The 18,236-nt window shown below is 46.4% G+C and overlaps 1 protein-coding gene across 1 annotated transcript; it reads right to left on the bottom strand.

Moving 5' to 3' along the window:
- Positions 1 to 547: 547 nt before the first annotated feature.
- LOC149340897 ((3R)-3-hydroxyacyl-CoA dehydrogenase-like) lies at positions 548 to 8,042 on the bottom strand. The gene is made up of 3 exons (XM_089549820.1): positions 7,682 to 8,042; positions 5,365 to 5,558; positions 548 to 1,950 (listed from the first exon to the last, which is right to left on the bottom strand). The coding sequence occupies exons 1-3, from the start codon at positions 7,830 to 7,832 to the stop codon at positions 1,534 to 1,536; spliced, it is 762 nt and encodes a 253-aa protein (XP_089405946.1). The 5' UTR covers positions 7,833 to 8,042; the 3' UTR covers positions 548 to 1,533.
- Positions 8,043 to 18,236: the final 10,194 nt, after the last annotated feature.

The following is an 18,236-nucleotide window of genomic DNA, read 5'->3' on the forward strand; positions in this document are numbered from 1 at the left end:
CACCACTAAGCATGCAAAATAAAGCAGTGATACGTGCACTCATTTTTTAAAATAAATGCTCAGTTATCTACAACAGTTCACACTGATAGGCAATGACTCGCAGAAAGTTGTCTATGTTGCTACAGCAAGTGATTATTTGCAACCGAATTAGTTCTGTGAGGTTTCCTCTGTAAATGTGGTGAAGTCATGTGACGAAGTCGTGTGACAAAAAAGCACTGTCGGTCAGCGACCAACTGTGGAGGCAATACCTGTCCTGTCCATCTGAAAAATGGGCATACAGAATATAGATTAGTCTAATTAGAGTAGACTTCCCGCACCACTAAAGTAGCGCTGATGGAATGGGCATGTAGTGAGTAGTGGGTTTTCGAAGAGCCCTTAGTGATATCACATTTTTTTCTTGAAATGACAAACATTAGAAGAGGAATAAAACTTCTCCTAAGAGTGGTCATTTAGTCCATGCCTCCATAGATTAGCTATGCAGGTTTGTACAGATCATTTTTCATTTGTGCGGACAGCGTCGACGGAAGGAGAGATAAAGAGAAGTACATACATTTTCCTCAAGACACGACTTTAATATTCATCTGGGCCTTTTTTCGTCGGTGCTATTTTCAACACTGTGTTCCACACAATCAATCCAGAGGAAGGAAAGAAAGAACAGAGAACAATACACGACGACGTCTGGATTTAAGCGCTGTTCTTCCACTCTTCTTTATTTGCTGTGATTGTTCCTGTTCCTTCTCTGACGCTGTTCTGTGTGTCACTTGGCCTTTCCGTCAGTATTACAGTGTGGGACAATGTGTACCAACTGACCCAACTATCTAGCTTTCTTTGTGTTGCGTTTTGCGTGGCGCTGAATTTCCTGTCACCATTATTACGTCACAACTTGCCCAGCTTTCACTACCGGAACACATAGGGTGCCTTTTCAAGAATACCTGCTCCTTGTTCATTCACGGCCTTTTTTGATCCACTCCCAACTAGATAACATAAAGACGACAAAATTTGCGATCTTACAGCTGCGCATAGTGACAAAGTCTAGAGGCGCGGTGTTTGTTGCTAAGGCTTTCTCGACAGTGAGGATATTTTTGGACAGGCTCAGTGCACCCCCAAATGTCCACACCACACATTTGAGAGACCTTAACACATTGAGAGACTGTTGCACAGTCAAGTTCTTTATCGCTAAATCCACATCTAGGTTCCGCAATTCACAGCGTGGCAGTAAATCATGGGCTGCTGGCAACCTTCGCTGCCTCCCAGTTGGGTTCACAGCAGCGTGCACGGGTCTCTTCTGCTCACATCTAGCAAGTTCTCGAATCCAGCAACACATATGCCTTCTTCTTCAGGCCACTGTTAAGTCCTTCCGAAAATTGCCGGGCGAGACCTTCTCGTCAGTTGCAGAACAGCCTCTAGCCCGGGGGTGAAGGTGCTGAAACAAAGTAAACTTATTTTCCCTCTCTTTTCCCTCTCTGGAACCCCGGTAGTCGACTACATAAGCTTTGTGATTTCATAGAAGAGCGCCCATTTACCGCGCGTCAATTACATGTAAAGTCCCCCAGTGACTTCCAGGGCAGCGCCCGTCACAAAGGAACTAGCGCTAGGCAGACAAAGGAATCTGACTGCTTCGGCGATTTCCCGCGGCTCGGCGACCCTCTTGAGCGGCGTTACAGCAAGCAGCTTGGCCCTGTACTCTTCACTCACGACCTGCGCCATCGGGGTCTCGGTGAAGCCAGGCAGCACGACGTTGCAGCGGATGCCGTGGTCTGCCAGTTCCTGCGCCGCCGTCTTGGTGAGGGCCACGACTCCGGCCTTGGAAGCACTGTAGGCGCCGATGTTGGCCCAGCCACCCTTGGCCACGATGCTGGCTATGTTCACGATGGTTGCGCCTCCTTCGGGTAAAGCCTTCTTGGAACGTATCATCTCGTGGCTGGCGGCTCGCGTCACGAGGAAAGTACCCTGCGGAGAGAAATAGCCAAACCACAGACTATGGTCATTATGTCTGCTACAGTTAATTACCATTGAGTTTGCGCGGTTTCTTGTTCAATTAATCTCTCTCGTTTTCTCTCTTTCCTGCTGTGGGATAATTCAGCATTAGGCAAATGTAGTAGCAGGACGTTTTTCAGGCCTTTAAGGTTCTGGACAAAATAAATGGTTTTGCGGGAAACGCTTAGTGCACTACAAGGGCCTCGATGACACTGAAATTTCAGCGTTACCACTCGTGCCTACACAGCACAGCCGGTACACCTAAGCAATCTTGGCAAGAGCGATGTTGTTTGGGTAATGCGGGTTATAGTATGTGTGCTCAGTTTCCTGCAATGCCTATTACGTGGAGTTTAACGATAGCAACCGAGCAGCGGCCTCGTATCTGGCTGACCGCTCGAGCTGAGACAGATTTCAGGCTTGCTGGCAAAATACAGCGCATGGCCCTTCGTTTCATCTACTCGAAATACTCACGGCATGACAGCGTGAGTGACATGCGCATCCGAGCTGGCATCCCATCACTGTCTAATCGCCGTCGTGTTTCTGCTTTCAAATTTATTTTCCTTCCGTACCACAATGGCGTTAACATAGATAAAACTACATATCTGAAACCACCCTATCACCACTCGCGCAGGATTAATCATGAGAAATGTATCAGACCTTTCCCATCAAACAGTGACACGTTCAAATATTCCTTTTTTCGTTGACCATCCAAGAATGGAACAGATTGCCACGTGATTGTGTCGATGCGGGCACACTTGAATTGTTCGTTCAGAAAACTGAAGGCCTGTTCAGCCAGTGAAGCCCTCTAAGACATGTACCAAGCGCTTTATTTATTTGTTGATTCTCATGTGTATTTTGTTATTGTGACTGTGCATTTTACATCGTGTAACCAAGCACTGTCTCCTTGACGGGAACTGCAAAACCCACTCCTGTATGAGCCTGGCAATCAGGATCACACTATTGGCAAATAAATAAATTTTCTCTGAAAAGTTCGTAGATCCTAGCGATTAAAAATCATCACAAGTTATGGAAATTGTTAATGGTATGGCTATTTTTTAACGTCACATCTGAACGTACACATGCTACGCACGATACGCTCCATAAAGCACACAGTAGGCGAGAGCTCGGGGACAACAGAGTACAAACTTCATTTAAACTGCGGTGCGCAAGTGTACACATTCCAACACTTTGCAGCAGTGGCGCCAACATGCAACCTTGGCGGAACGAAAGTGAAGCGGAGGGGGGAGGGGGGGGGGGGGGTAAAAATCCCCGTGTTCTACAGTCGAGAAGCGGATTTTTGCTCGACACAGCATCGGGGCCCGTTTGTTACCTGCGCTAGTAATGTGGTCAGATTTCTCCTTCGTGTGGGAATATGCAAATAAAGGTTCATGCATAAAGGAACGTGTACGCGAAGGCCACAAAACAGTGCGCAAAAGGGGCACTGGTCATTTAGCAAATAACTGTCTTTCCTGGATTTATGAACTCCGCTTATTAGACTTATTAGAGTAGAAAGACGGGCCAGTCAGCCTTGGCCATTCGAATTCATTTTTACAGCGCAAAAGTAGATAGGACGTGGGAAAGAGACACACATAGGACAGTCAAATTTTGGGCTGAAAAATTGCATTTCAATTACTGAAATGACGAAGGTTAGCACTGAATATTTGTTAGGTTTTGCTCTCTATTGGTGTCAAGAAAAGAACTGGCTTACTTGACTGCGGCTGGGCTAGCGCTTACATTTAGAAAGCTTGTGCCTTTTGTGTCTGGAATTTTCGGCTGCCTGGTTTCAAAGTTCGTGTGATGATTGGGATAAGTAGTTTGTAATACTCTTTCTCCTGTCCACCTTTTCTAAAAGCTTATGGGTGCCAAACAAAATGTTTGGTTTGTCCTTTGTTTTCTCTCGTTTGCCCGGGTGTATTTTTTTTTTTGGCGATACGAATGTTTCCACTAATTACCCGCAAGCCCGAACTTTCATTCTGTTAGCTCTCACGATTCAAGCGTGGTACATACAGATTAAATCTGGGCATAAATGACGAAACATAGGATGACAACAATCTCGCAGTGCACTTTTCACTTCGTACGCCATCGCATGCGGAATGCTAAAGCAGCTAGCTGACGGTCAATGGTAAACGAGTATTTTAATTTTGAGCCCATCACTGTTCTCAAATGGTGGAACCCACTGCAAAGATTTTATTTTTTTTACGTTAGCTTTAGAGCCTCCACGTTTGAAAAAATTGTCCGTCCGTCTAAAGCCTCGGTTGGCAAGTGGCAAAATTTGAAAGGAAAAAAAAAACCCTCTTCACTTTCAGAGGAGATGAGGAAAATGGAAGAGGGAATACGAAGACAAGGGCTACGGAGTCTCCCGGTGTGGTTACTGAATTGGACTGGGAGAGCGGAGTGAGGGTACAGAGTGCAACGCGGTGAACTGGATCACGCCACCCGCTCACAGGTTCTCAACCCGTCAGTGGAAGCCGAAACTCCACCCGAGGGAAGCACTAGTGCACTAATGCTGTGCCGCATTAACCGCATTGATCCTCTATATTTAAACGCGACAGCGTTAAAGTCCCCATTCAGAGAAAATCCGGTGTTGGTGTTGTCGGCGTCGGAGTTGTGAGCGAAAAGTCATGGGCATGGCTCTGGCAGGTGGTCCCCAGAGAGCAACCTATAGGAGGCAGGTGGTCTACCTAGGTGACGTGACCTTGCTGCGTCATCACAACCTGCCCACCGGATAGTGAGCGAACTGCCCACCGGGGCAGGTATAGCGGCTAAATTAATGATTGGTCGCCCAGGAACAGCAACCTGGGCCGCACAAGGCCCGTCGGTGGGAGCACCTGCCATCGCAGAGCAGTGACGCGTCGCTTAACCGCTGCATCACGACGCCAGCAGTGGTATAAGTACTCCCCGATATCCATTAATGTAAAGTAAAGAATGACCTGCATATATTGGGATTAACCGAATACGCTGTCGCGCATTTTTCTGCAATTTTTGCTTTTCTTTAGGGGGCCGATGCTGGATGGTCGCATTTTAATTTCATTTATGCAATCTGGGTTTCCTTACCGTAGGACAGATCCGAACTTGAGCACCATATCATTTTTAAAATTTTTACCGCATCGGAATGCACCTGGCGCAGCCAGCAGCTGAATTCATGACCTCGTTCTAGGCACAAAAATGTGATAACCACCGATCCATATTGAACAGTTAAAACGTGCAGTTCGTTCAACACTTCTTAAGTATCAGTAAGCCTCTTTGGTATAGACCTCTTTTCCCTTATGTTAGACGAGGTCAGTTTCACCAACTTTCGATGTCGTCTGCTAGAAGCAATGGATTTAGGCAGTTGTGGTAATAACCTTTCATCACACATAAATTGTTCTGAATTACTTCCAATCTTACTTTCAGGTTTACTCTTATAATGTCGTCGAATAGCTCATCCGTCGTATCGGCGAGAAGTGACTGACAATAAATGGCTGCGCTGTTCACAACGATGCTCAGCGGCAGAGTGGATGCGCTCCTGATGTTGTCGAAGAGTTTCTCAACGGAAGAGGAATCTCCGACATCCACATGCAGGGCCAGGTGCTGCACATTTCCTGCAGGATAGAATCCGAGGCAACGACAACTTCAATGAGTGGGGCTATCTATTGTAAATGAACAAAATCAAGGCAAAAGTAAATCTAATACCACGCGGGCGAAGGACCCTGCTCTGTGCGTACACTAGCCTCCTGCAGAATGCAAGTCAACATTTGCTGTGCTTATGAGAGGCTTTATTTAACGACAAACAGAGATTTCACCTCGGTAATAAATCTAACAGGATACTCGAGCTGAGGAATGGCAGTACTTCAAAAGGTCCACGTTCACACTAAAGCTGTGCGCACGCACTTAGGAACATTCAATTTTCACATGGTGCACATAAGTCCTGTGTCTCTAAGGAAACTTAAAAGTCCTTCGTCGCAGGAAATCCTGAAGTCGCTTTAGTCTGGGGTCGGCCCAAATGCGGCGTAAATACGATATTTATACCTATGTAAGAAAACGATGACTGTGGCGGTCGTATCGAGCTACCAGGCTCCTTGATATAAAAGACCACCTAGTTCATTCTGCCCTAAATTTTATTTTCAGTGTTCAATGGCAGGCGCACTAATGTGAATAAAAAAAACAGCAGATATCATTGCGGCTCGTAGTTTGGCAACGAAGCAGCTAAATAGTCACTGACTTGCTGCATTCATGTGCACCGAGTTCTCTACGTAACAGCGCGCGAAAAACTTAATGGTGCATTAAAGAGGAATCTGAAGTCGTACTTTTACCGCGCGAACTCGATCTACACCTTCCGAGCACTCTTAGAAACTTCGAATTATTGTCCTGTGCGGCCGATTTCTCTAATTAAAACGGGATTAAACGTCCCGGCTCCCGCCTTATTTTGAACTCACCGCTGACTCAGGAGGAGTCACCAACCTTTCAGCCAGTCCCGTGGCGGCTTGCCGATCTGCCACCGGCGGAGTGATACGTACCAATCGGCGAAGGCAAAGACTCCACGCGTATATTTATTTCCGTGGGCCTAATTTGCAGTTGTCTCTTACTGAATATATTTATTCACGGAAACCTAAAAAACAAAATAAAAGCAAAATCGAAGCCGTCACCCGACTGCCTAAAAGACACTCCACGCGTTAGTTAACTCTTCCTACCTTCAGCGGTGAGTTGAAAAAAAGGCGGGAGCCGGGACGTTTAATCCGATTTAAACAGAAAAATCGACCCCACAGGACAATAATTCGAAGTTTCTAATATCGTTCGGAACATGTAGATGGAGTTCCCGCGACAAAAAGACGAGTTCAGATTTCTCTTTAGTGCATGTTTCAGCCCCAACTAAAGACAACAAGACGCGACCACTAGGCTGGGGCTTACTTGTACTTTCTGCAGTTTTATCGTCCTTTAGGCCTCACACACCATTATCAGCAAGAAAACAAAACGTAAAAATGTGGCATCTCGATACACTTTCGTGGGCGGCGTTGCAGCACTAAATTCAGATTGGCTGAAGTGGCAGTTTTTGGGAGAATTAAGAGCCATAACCATGTAACAAGCACAATGTGACTGCAGACGATCTCAGCATTTGCTATATGTATACCTAGTGCAGCCAGCTGTTTATAATACAGACCATATAATAATTTTAGAAAGTAGGCATACACTTGGCCAACAACTTATCCGCTTGTTTTCATATAGAAAACAGGCCGTCGAAACTACGCGAGCACTTTGTTTAAATTATGAGGGCCAGCTTTTCCTCTCCTGTTATTGAGATCCTTATTTCAACATGGTATTGAAAGCCGCTAGCACGCATGCATTACGTGGCAGTATAGCGCTCTCTACCGTGAAGCTATCATGGGTGCTTCACATGAAGAAGGAAGTTATACCTCTCTTCCAATTAGTCATGGGCTGCCGCGGTGGCTTAGGGGTTATGGCGCTCGGCTACTGACCCGAAAGACGCTGGTTTGATCCCGGCCGTGGCGGCCGAATTTCCACGTAGGCGAAATTCTAGAGGCCCGTGTGCTGTGCGATGTCAGTGAACATCGCACAGCACACGTGGTCAAAACGTGGTCAAAATTTCCGGAGCCCTTCACTACGGCGTCTTTTGCAGCCTGAGTCGCTTTCGGACGTTAAACCCCCATAAACCAAACTAAACCAATCCAATTAGTCATGTTGCCCGAAACGTCGATGATTCACTGACCTGGTAGCGATTCGACCACTTTCCGAGCAGCCTCCACGTTCCTGTTTGCCGCTACCACGGTAGCACCCTCCGCGGCCAAGGCATGACAGACGGCTTCACCGATGCCGCTCGAGCCCCCCGTCACGAGAGCCAGCCGACCGCTAAGAGCCATGTCCTCCGACGCCTAGGTCCACTCAGTGTCTGCCTGCCGGCATTCTCAACGCCTGCTGCCTCGTCATTGGGCGTAATTTATGTGGCAGACAGGAGCGACATCACGTGTCTGCACCAAAGCGATTGCGGGGGAAAATCCGCTAATTACGTCAAGCATACCGAGATAGAGCTCCGTATAAGCATCTCTTCGTGAACAAGGCAGATGGGCTTGGCCATGTGTATCTGTGGGCACACTCAAGTGGGCAGACGTAAGCAGGTGGGCTGATTGCGTAAGGATATGAAGAGATTTTCTATCTCCTGGCTCAGCACTGAATAACTGTCTAGGAGATAAGCCATGCTCGGGTTGTTGGGCATTTGTGGATACAGCTGCCAAGACAGCAGCTGGAAGTAGTCGGCACGAAGTATATTTTTCTACGGAAGGCAGCTGTAGAGGGAAATTTAGGATCACGACTGCTGGCAACAAAAACAGAAATAAGCAAAACACCGCATGACCGCCATTAAACATGAAGACCATAGAAGTATCGTGAATATTAAGCTTAAAGGATTCTAGCATTGACAAAACATAGAAAAACTAGAAAAAAACTTCCATGATCACTCAGTAACGAAGTTCGATTAAAAGCCCAAATATAAATAAGTTTATATGAACGGTTCCAGCATTAGCACAGCTTTAGTGTCAAGGATAAAAACCTGTTGTAATAAATGACGGCAAGCTGCAAAAGTTCCATTATTTTATTTGGCGGTCTTTCGTTGGAATCTCGGGATATTTTACAACAACGATGTTCTTTTTGTTTCCGTTGCATCGTGGTACAGAATTCAGGATGATGAAAACTAAAGTGACATTTAAATAATGGCGGTTATTTAAAATTGACTGCGGACTTAGTACTGAGAGCTCGTTTATTAGAAGCCAAAATAAAACTAATATTTTGAGCCATATAAACGTGACTCTCTGCTCATTCCCCAGTGGCATGGATTTCGTAATAGTTTTAAGCATGAAATGCTTTTAGCTCCCGTTGTCGGCATTGTGGTGACGTCACGCCGAGACCGAGAGCCATCATCCGGGCACTGAATTCCACTCATCCGGGCTCTGAAACGAGAACATCCGGGCACCGTACGAGACGTAACGAGATTCAACGAGACTATCTTAGCCCTCCTACGGTACCGGCATACAAGCGCCGGTTGCTCTCCAAACGAGTCACAAAAAATAACTGCTGCCATTGTCTTCTCAATGTTTATCAAGATATCAGTCGAGCTGTGCATTTGCTTGCCCAACTTTCCGCTCTTCTAAGCTATGATCAGCTCATGCGCCTAAATATCTCGGTGTTTATATCACTCCTGTTCTTTCCCGAAGCCTACCCATTGATCATATCGCGAGTACACAAGTAAAGGCAAAAGGTGGGACCGTCCGCGTTCAGTGTGCCACGTTTGCGTGTTTTTCTCGGTGTTTCATTTCATCGGTCAGCGGGGTCGCCTGCCGAAGCCACGCTGTTGCTGCCGACTAAAAGTGACGAAGGAAGTCCATGCAGTGCTCCACCCGGCAATCCTATCCGAGGTAAGGTTGAAAAAGAGCACAACTATTTTATAGACATCAATAAAAATGTTTTAATGGGATAGCGTTAAAGTAGCTGTTACGATGAAAAACTGGCGTAGGCGTTGTGAGAGAAAAATCACTGGCGTGGCTCTGGCAGGTGGTCCCCAGAGAGCAGCCTAGGAGGCAGTGCGACCATTTAGGTCACGTGACCTTGCAGCGGCATCACAGCCTGCCCACCGGAAAGTGAACATATTGCCTTCGAGGGGCAGGTGGCAGCTAAATTAATGATTGGTCGCTCAGGAAAGGCAACCAGGGCCGCGCAAGGCCCACCGCTGGGAGAACCTGCCATCGCAGGGCAGTGGCGCATCTCTTAACCGCTGCACTACTGCGCCAGGAGATGTACGAACACTCCAGTGGATCTATGAATGTAAAGTAAGCATTTGCCTTCTGAATATATGAGAATCAACTCATCATGCTGTCGAGTCATACTCTTAAGGCAGAGCTCAAGTGCATCCTCTGATTATTTCTTGTGTTGCTTTGGCGTTCTGTTCTATTTTCGTGCGCTGTTCTGTCACGGTACCATTTCGCCCACGTTGCCGGTGATCACCTTTGTACTCGACTGCTCGAGATCAGCTTTCATTCGTGCCGCCAGTTATAACGGAAGAAGGAGGAACCACAGTTCGTGTACTTAAATAGGCGTGTACCTAAGGATATTGCCGTAACTGTGCCTCACCTTACCCTCGCTCCAGCAAGTCAGCAAGCTCCGACCGACAACCGGGGAATTGCCGCACGCGTCGGCAGCCGGTGCTGTGGCCTAGTGTGTGGAGCCGGCGAAGTAGCGCCGACCATTCAGCCTGGAAAAAGTAACTAGAGGAGAAAGCAATGCGCGATACGGCGTAATTCAATTTTTTTTCTACAAATACATGGGATTCTATCGAACGCGTTAAAAAAAAAAAAATCTTGCTGGAGGATATTTGTGAAGTGGCGTTCTTTAACATCCCAGGTATGCCGCACACAGCTTTATTTAGAGCCGCTTCGTTAAGGCTGTGGGCTTAAAATCTCGAGCTTTGTAAGGGGGCAAGAGATACTAGCGGCTCAAACCACGACACCTCGGCTGTTGTATGGCGTCCGCGTCACGCGTGGCTGTGAGAGAAGACACGCGCATGCCTCAGACGGCCTGCAGGCGCCAGCCAGCGCGTGCTGTCAGGCTGGCCAGATGGCCGGAAATGAATGGGCTACCCGTCAAGACCTCGCACTTTGCGCAATGCAGAATTCCAGACCAATAGGCACTGGCGTCAAGACCTCACAGTATACGCCGCTGAAACCGGCCGTTGCCAATGCGTCTCCGGTATTGAGCCGATTAACTCTACTGCTTGTGAGGTGGCTTCAGGGAAGAAACTCTACAATGCCTGGCATCGCGCAAGCCAAACCAAGCGAACTGTTAGAGGCAGACACGTATCCAAGGGGATGCGCCCCCCCACCGCCCCCCCGCTCACTTAGACGTTTCTCTTTGAGCGTGCACCGCTATGGCTTCCTCCCTGGTGCAAGAAATTGTCTTCAGTTCTTCCCGGTGGTGATGGTCAAAATGCTTTATTGACAGAGGAGGTCTTGACGGCCGCGGTAGTTATTCTGGAACTCTGTTGGCGGAGGTCTGCCCTGGCTCTTGTTCCTCCCGAAAAAGATTTCTGCCTACGTGCCTTTTTGGAGGTGAAAGCTAAAACCGAAGGAGTTAGAAATGCGTTTTGCAAGCAGTTACGGGACAACCTGCCTTTAGTTACAATTGCATTGGTTGTGGTCGTATGATGCTCAGCATTGACCTGACAGCATTACTGTCGCCTTGCCATAAGTTGCAAAATGCGTTTCCGACGTACTTCTTACCTCACCAAATTCCAGTTGTACAACAGCTGTTACATTGCCGTAACCGTGACGCCAACTTCTTTCTTTCCGCGAAGGTCACAAATACATGTCAAGACTTTAACAACAGCGTCCCTTGATCACAGTGGGATGCACACGCGTCCTTATCATCCTCTGCTTGCCACACGACTCGAGTTATCATGTCTGTGTTCGTGACGCGCGACTTTATTGTTACCGAATGGCGGCGGTCACGCGCCATTTATTTTGCGCCACTTGAAAAGCGCGATATAAAGGACTATCATGGTCATTGTGATATCAACAATTGCCAGGTGTGCGAGTTGCTATCGCCGCCGCCAAGTTGCTTTCTTTTCGTAGCTGGCCCAAGTTCGCCTGAATAAGCATTTTTAGCTCGAAACCTTGCAGGAACTTCATGAATAATCATTGAATTAGGTGCTGGCTGCGCCCAATTACTCTAATGGCGTATTCCAAGCGGCGAATAGAAGCAGAGGCCTGAATACACGAAGACGCGCAAAAATCACTCTCAGCCAATATAGCTAAGGATTCCAATCCAGATCGCCCTTTGAAGCACCACTTTCGGTTTGCGGGGCAAGAGAACATGCTCCGGATCGCCGATTGAAATACTCAGCAAATGTCGTACCTCTTTCTTCGCACTATCGCACGGCATACGAACCTCTTCGAGGATTTAGAGCAGGCAGATACAACACTGTCTGAGGGAAGTACCTGCTTTTACCGCGAATGTACTCTTTCCTTCAGAAAATGAACACCAATTGCAGCAGTTCGCTCGATATCGTTGCGACCAGCTGTCCAGCTTACCTTCCGATAGCATCAGTTCTCCAATGAGGCAGGGTGCGTTCGAATCGCTTTTTAAGCGGACATTTTTCTCAGATATGTGCGACGTGTGTGCTTACGCAGGTTTCGCCACTTATGAATATGCTGGACGATTTAAATATATCCTCCGCTCTTTGTTGGCAGAACTACTTCAATTATTTTGAATGATGAAGAAGCTGAACGCAACCTTATTTTTTACAATGTAAAGTCAGATGTCTGCTCGTCGACCTGCACTGAATTCGCGTTCTCGCATAAAAATCCATTCATTCGTCATGCCGTTTCGACAGTTGACAGGAGCTTCGAAGAGGGATGAATATCGTAAATGGGCACTGAGAAAATGAACGGAAAGTAGAAGCTGCACTGGACTGATGAGTGCGATCCAATAACGCTATACAAGCGTCTCTTTTAGTGCGAAAGCACACTTCGCTAGCAATCCTGAAGCCCCGACCTTTGACCATTGACCTTTGTTATGAAATGACAGGGATACGTGTGGCTAGGGCAAAGTCACGTGGTGCGGAAGTTTAAAAGAAATTGTGTTGGAGGACAACGCAAAGAAGTTTCTATGTAAGAGTCAAGTGAATTCGAAGGAAAAGTTTAGGCAATGTTTAGGCAATAGTCAAAGCAATTCGAAGCCAAGTGCTTTAGCATGTCATGCACGATTTGGTGGCGTTAAAACTCCGTCATTTTTTCAGCCTGCTTGAGGCCTTGTACGCCCTTATTCCTGCTCTTGGAGTTGGAGCTTCGGGTGCGAATAGACTCGATTATTCGGAGCTGGCATCGAGTCACTTTAAGTGAGAAGAATCCGCAAGCCATAATAAAATATTGTGTGCAAACGAGGTTTTCTTGGCGTGGACGCACATTTTCACTGGAGGGAGCCATAACGATAAGATAATGAGAACGCAGCGCAATTGACATCACTCCAGTCGTCTTCCCTCACAGCGCTTTCCTGCTCCGGCCGTAACGAATGCTCTTTCAAGATGTTTTCGACACTCGATACCAAGGCAATGGAGATGTGCAAATGTGATTTTAAGTGAACTTTGACTGAGGCTGTGCTTAGGATAGGATAACTTAGTCGAAGCTGTAGCTTTAAGAAAATTGAGCATGGCAGTCACGAAGGGACCCCTTGGACATTGATGGCTTTTTCTGTAATAGCTGCAGAGAACCTGCAATAGGTTATCTGCCGGTTATCTGCAATAGGTTATATAATGCACATTCTCCAGGAATAAGAGAATAAAGAATCAGCTTTTTTTTTCTTGTAAGTAACAAGCAGTCAAATCAGCTAGCTTAGATAACCAGGAAACAGAAGTGTTTTTGATGAAGATTGTGGCGTTCTGATATTACATCGATTACGGCGATATAAATGCAGCCGTATAACAATACACAACGCTTGGATCGGCTAACACTCCACCCAAGCAGAATCGTTGAGTCTGCAGCTGGACCTGCGACTTTTTTATTTTCAACCTCCTGAGCAGTCAATAACACCGTACCGGGCTGGTCACTCTCATAAACTCACGTGATTTTAAACAATACCATGACATCATTCTCATATACCTGCCGTTAAGGGAATCCTCATTAGTTTTAGTGGTGAACTGTTAGTGAGCAAGAAATTACATTGACACTTTAGCGCTATGCATGCGATTTGTAGCCGGCGCCACTCAATTGATGTAACTATGCAAATTAGTCGGAACTGAAATACGTGCTTACTGGCGAAAAATAGACTTTTTACGAACCCGCGCTTCAGCGATGCCATTATACACTTATGATATGAACATTATTACACATTTAGCAACCTAACATTGTATGCATGGTTTCAATGTCAAACTGATGCTTCGAACTTACCGAAAACGTTGCGAAAAAAATTATAACTACAGCACAACAATGCAGTATAACACGTACTGTTAGTCTAACTCGCACAGTAGTGTGCTAGTCTGTTAATTTTGGCTCCACGGATACGATGCGCCCACGACGAGTAAGAATAATAACTTTGTGAGCTGCCTGTGAAATGTGAGATGCGACGCCTTCTGCAGCCATAGCGTGGCATATATAGAGTCTCGCCGATGCCACTCGCGCCGCCCGTCACCAGAGCCACCCGATCGCTGAGAGCCGTGTCCTTCATTGTCTCGGTTGAAAAAACAAAACAGTGTACAAAAGCAGGGGTGTCAACCACGCAGCAATCAGTCAGTTTATGCGATGGAGCTCGGCGACCCCGAGCATCTGCGCACGTGCCTGTCAACTGCCACAGATAATATGAAATCTCTTCCAGGCTTCATACATTCGCTCAAAGCACAGGCTTTTATCGAACAATGCTGCCAGCAACCGGCACGCGCCTGCTCTTTTGTGTTTTGAAAAGTCAGAACGAAATGCATGACGTCGATGAAGGAATAAAGGGGGAGGGGGGGGGGGGGGGGGAGGCAGCAGGGAGATGAGGTAGTAAGAAACGTCGCAGGGCAGTGAGAAGATAAGCGAATTGTGGATGTCCTTGCACCTGTGACGTACAGATGAACAACTGCACTCATCCGCTAAGCATGCCCTCATAAGAGATGTTGCAGTGTGAATGTTTTATTATGGCTCACGCGTCACTTCTCATCCAACCTGGGATATCGGCCGAAGCTTTATCTTATCACACACCTCTCCCCTCTTCTAAGCAAGCCACCAGCTGCGTCTACGGCGGGCAGACATGTTGGACCAACACAACATGAGATTTCGCGCGTAATAGAAATTATATACGCTAAATATTGCGGATAAATATCAGGAAAGATTATCCAAATATAATGCGAAACAGCAGTGCCCGCAGTGCCGCGCACTGCCGGAGTGCGCCTTGTGTTCTCTGCCCCGAACAAATTGTCCCATTTGTGCACGTTGACGTTTCCTGATATATTCAAAAGATATGAAGGTTGCTGGACAGAAATGCATGGTTTCACTGGCGTAAACGAGGGAAGTGTGTGCGTTAGTCTTTACTTCTTCTGATTTATTTGATTTGTTTCGCAAATTAGTGTTTAGAAATTCACTTTAAGGTGCGTTTTCATTCCATGGCTTCTACACTGCTACACTTCTACACCTCTACGCTGTTACTTTTTCTTGCGCCGATAACATTGCACATTGTACGCATTGCTATAAACACGACTGTTTATGCATTAATTGCTGGCACATCAACTTCTTTTGCCGCCGAACTTTTTATCTTTTGCTGGCCTTTGAGACGCGAGCAGATCGCGGCGCTGTTGTTTCTGCCTGAAGGCCTGCTTCTCAGTTCGGCCTTTTATTTTCGACCCTCACAACAATGCAGAGCCTGACCGCTTACGAGGATGCAACAACACAATATTTGCTTTTCGCTTTTTTTCGTCCATACTTTATTGGCTTCAAACCAGGCAAAACTCCTCTGGTCCGGGCTTCCTCTTTTCTTTTTCTTTTTCCTTCTAAGAGGACCAGTGAAAGTTTGCCACGCAGGCGCCTCCTGCCTGCGTCTAAGAATCTAAGAATAAATCTAAGAATAATTCAACCTTAAATAATTTCTTTCCTCAACCCGCGATACAGCAGTGGTGCGAGAAGGAGCCGTCCTGTAAGCTTCACCAGTCTATCTTTTTATCTCTCTTCACTTGTACAAGTGTGCGTTGTATGCACCTGGGGTCACACTATAGGCACAAGGAGATTGAAGCAGAGGATTGAAAATCGATTTTAGATATATTTAATAAAGTAGTCATACTGCTGAATGTCACTTACGGGACATGTTGATGTTGGGCTCGTCTTCGCTGGGACTGCGTCGGTGTGGTGTGGCACGGGTTCGAAGAAAAGTTGACTGCCTTCTGTGGCCAGGCTAGGGGCTTCCTTGCCGTTGCGCTGCCTTCGTTTTCTCCTGGGCGTGAATTCTCGCTAAGCTTCCAGGTGTGGGTACGCGTTGGCAGATGCCGATCTCGAGCGACGGCAAAACCCAGGGCTCCCAGGTCGTAGCGCAGCACCAGTCTTCTTCTTGCTCTTTCTGACTATCTCATCCGCTAGCTTCGAAAGCTCACTTCGTTCCCACCGTCGGCTCCCTCTTTAATAACCTCGGTGAGCTCGCCGCCTTACCTTCGCCCCACCCGCTGCCTTTGTCGCCTCTCCTTTGTAACCGATGGGCTCTTAATAACGAGGCCACATGGGCCCTACACTCAAGGAGTAGTCGGCGGCATATCTCGGCAAAATCACGAGTGCTCACTCAGGTTCACTCAAAAAAAGTTTGGTCAACCTACGGGCTCACTAGAGACCTGGGCTCTCTCGAGCTCATGAACTCAAGTTCATTTAGGATTACAACTCACTTGGGCTCACTCAAACTCACTAGTCATCACGGGTCAACCCCTCATAACGACTCACGACTCACTCAGACTCACGACTCATCTGGGCTCACTCACTGATTTCAACTCACGACTCATTTGGTCTCACTCAATCATTTCCACTCACGACTCATCTGAACTCACGACTCATAAGGGCTCACTCATTTCGATTCATGACTCTTGTGGACTCACTCACTCATTTCGACACACGACTCATCTGGGCTCACTCATTTCGACTCATGACTCACCTGGGCTCATCTAAGCGTAATAAGTATTACGAGTGCACAGGAAACTCGACCGACTGACAACGATTCATCATAACCTGCATGCGAGCCCGGAATCACCACGACTCAGATCATTTATTTAATTTAATTCAAATACCCTCATGGCCCTGCGGGCATTATTGAGGGGAGTGGAACAAGCACAGATAACAAAAAATAAATACAATAACGGGTTACAGGACTACATATTGTTCACTGCACTGAGTTATTACAAATTTCAGCAATTCATGAAAACCTAGACGAAGAAGAAAACAAAACAAGAAAAGAGAACAAAAACCAATAAAAAAAATTACAAATCAGCAAAACAGAGTTCATGTGGCACTACTAACCGAAAGGCACGCATGTCATGAGCAAGAAAAGCAGGCACTCAACTTTTTCTTAAAATCCTCGAGATCGTCGGTGTGCCACATCTGCTGGCAAGTGATTCCACTCGGATGATGTAGTTGGAATGAAAGAATTTTGGCCAGCGGTAGTGTGACAAGGTGGAACGCCCACTTTGCGTGGGTGGCCAATGCGCGATGAAACATAGGTGGGTGGAATGAGCAAAGCGTTTTTCAAAACAGGATTGAAATTGTAGATCTTAAAAAAAAAGACAGAGTCGTGAAATTTTTCGGCGCAGTGAACGTAATGGTAGTGACAATGTGCTTTTCATTTGTGTGACAATTGATGTACTGCCATAGTCCTGAAGGATAAAACGAGCGGCACGGTTCTGAACAGCTTCCAAAACAGATATAAGTGACTTAGCTAGGGTCCCATATCGACGCGGCGTATTCAAGATTCGAACGAACCAGTGTTTTATACAGAAGGAGTTTGGCTCAAGTGGGTGCATTATAAAAGTTTCTTGTTATGTAACCGAGCATGCGGTTAGCGTTTCCAGTAATGTAGGTGATATGCTGGTTCCAGGATAAGTTTGATGTGAGATGTACACCGAGGTATTTATACGAGGTAACCGGGGCTAACGAAGCACTGTTGATGCTGTAAGAGGCTGGTGGCGAGACGCATTGACGTGAAAAGCGTATGGCTTTGCATTTTGATGTGTTTAAAACCATTTTTCATTTAATGCACCTGTCAGTAATACAAAATCTGCTTGCAATAAGTTGACATCATTAGTGTTTTTAATTTCATGGTACAGTACGCAATCATCTGCAAAAAGTTTGATCGAGAATTTTATATTGTTAGGCAGATCATTAGTGTACACAAGGAATAACAAGGGTCCGAGTACCGATCCTTGTGGTACCACAGACGTAACCGGCATAGAAGAGGATTAAAGACCGTTAACGTAGACAAACTGCGAGCGATTAGTTAAAAAACAACGAATCTATGCTGGAGCATTTGGGTCGATATGAAGATGAGCAAGCTTATACAACAGCAGACTATGGGACATTTTATCGAAAGCCCTGCAAAAATCTAAACAAAAATGACGTCGACCTCTGAACCTTCATCAAGAATCGAATGAATTTCGTTGCTGAAGGATAATGACTGTGTTTCACAGGAAAACTGCTTCCTGGAACCATGTTGTGTAGGTGTGAAAAACGAAAATGATTAAAAAAACTAGCTAACTGAGAAAAAAATATATGCTCCATAATTTT

Source organism: Amblyomma mixtum, chromosome 6 (genome assembly GCF_055824585.1).
Source record: "Amblyomma mixtum isolate Tamu chromosome 6, ASM5582458v1, whole genome shotgun sequence".
NCBI classification, from domain to species: domain Eukaryota; kingdom Metazoa; phylum Arthropoda; class Arachnida; order Ixodida; family Ixodidae; genus Amblyomma; species Amblyomma mixtum.

Excerpts from the sequence above, each read along its gene's own strand:
- LOC149340897 (XM_089549820.1), bottom strand. The coding sequence starts at position 7,832 with ATGGCTCTTAGCGGTCGGCTGGCTCTCGTGACGGGGGGCTCGAGCGGC. Across the intron at positions 5,559-7,681 it reads AGTGGTCGAATCGCTACCAG|GAAATGTGCAGCACCTGGCC; the intron begins GTCAGTGAATCA and ends TCTATCCTGCAG. Across the intron at positions 1,951-5,364 it reads TTATAAGAGTAAACCTGAAA|GGTACTTTCCTCGTGACGCG; the intron begins GTAAGATTGGAA and ends TTCTCTCCGCAG.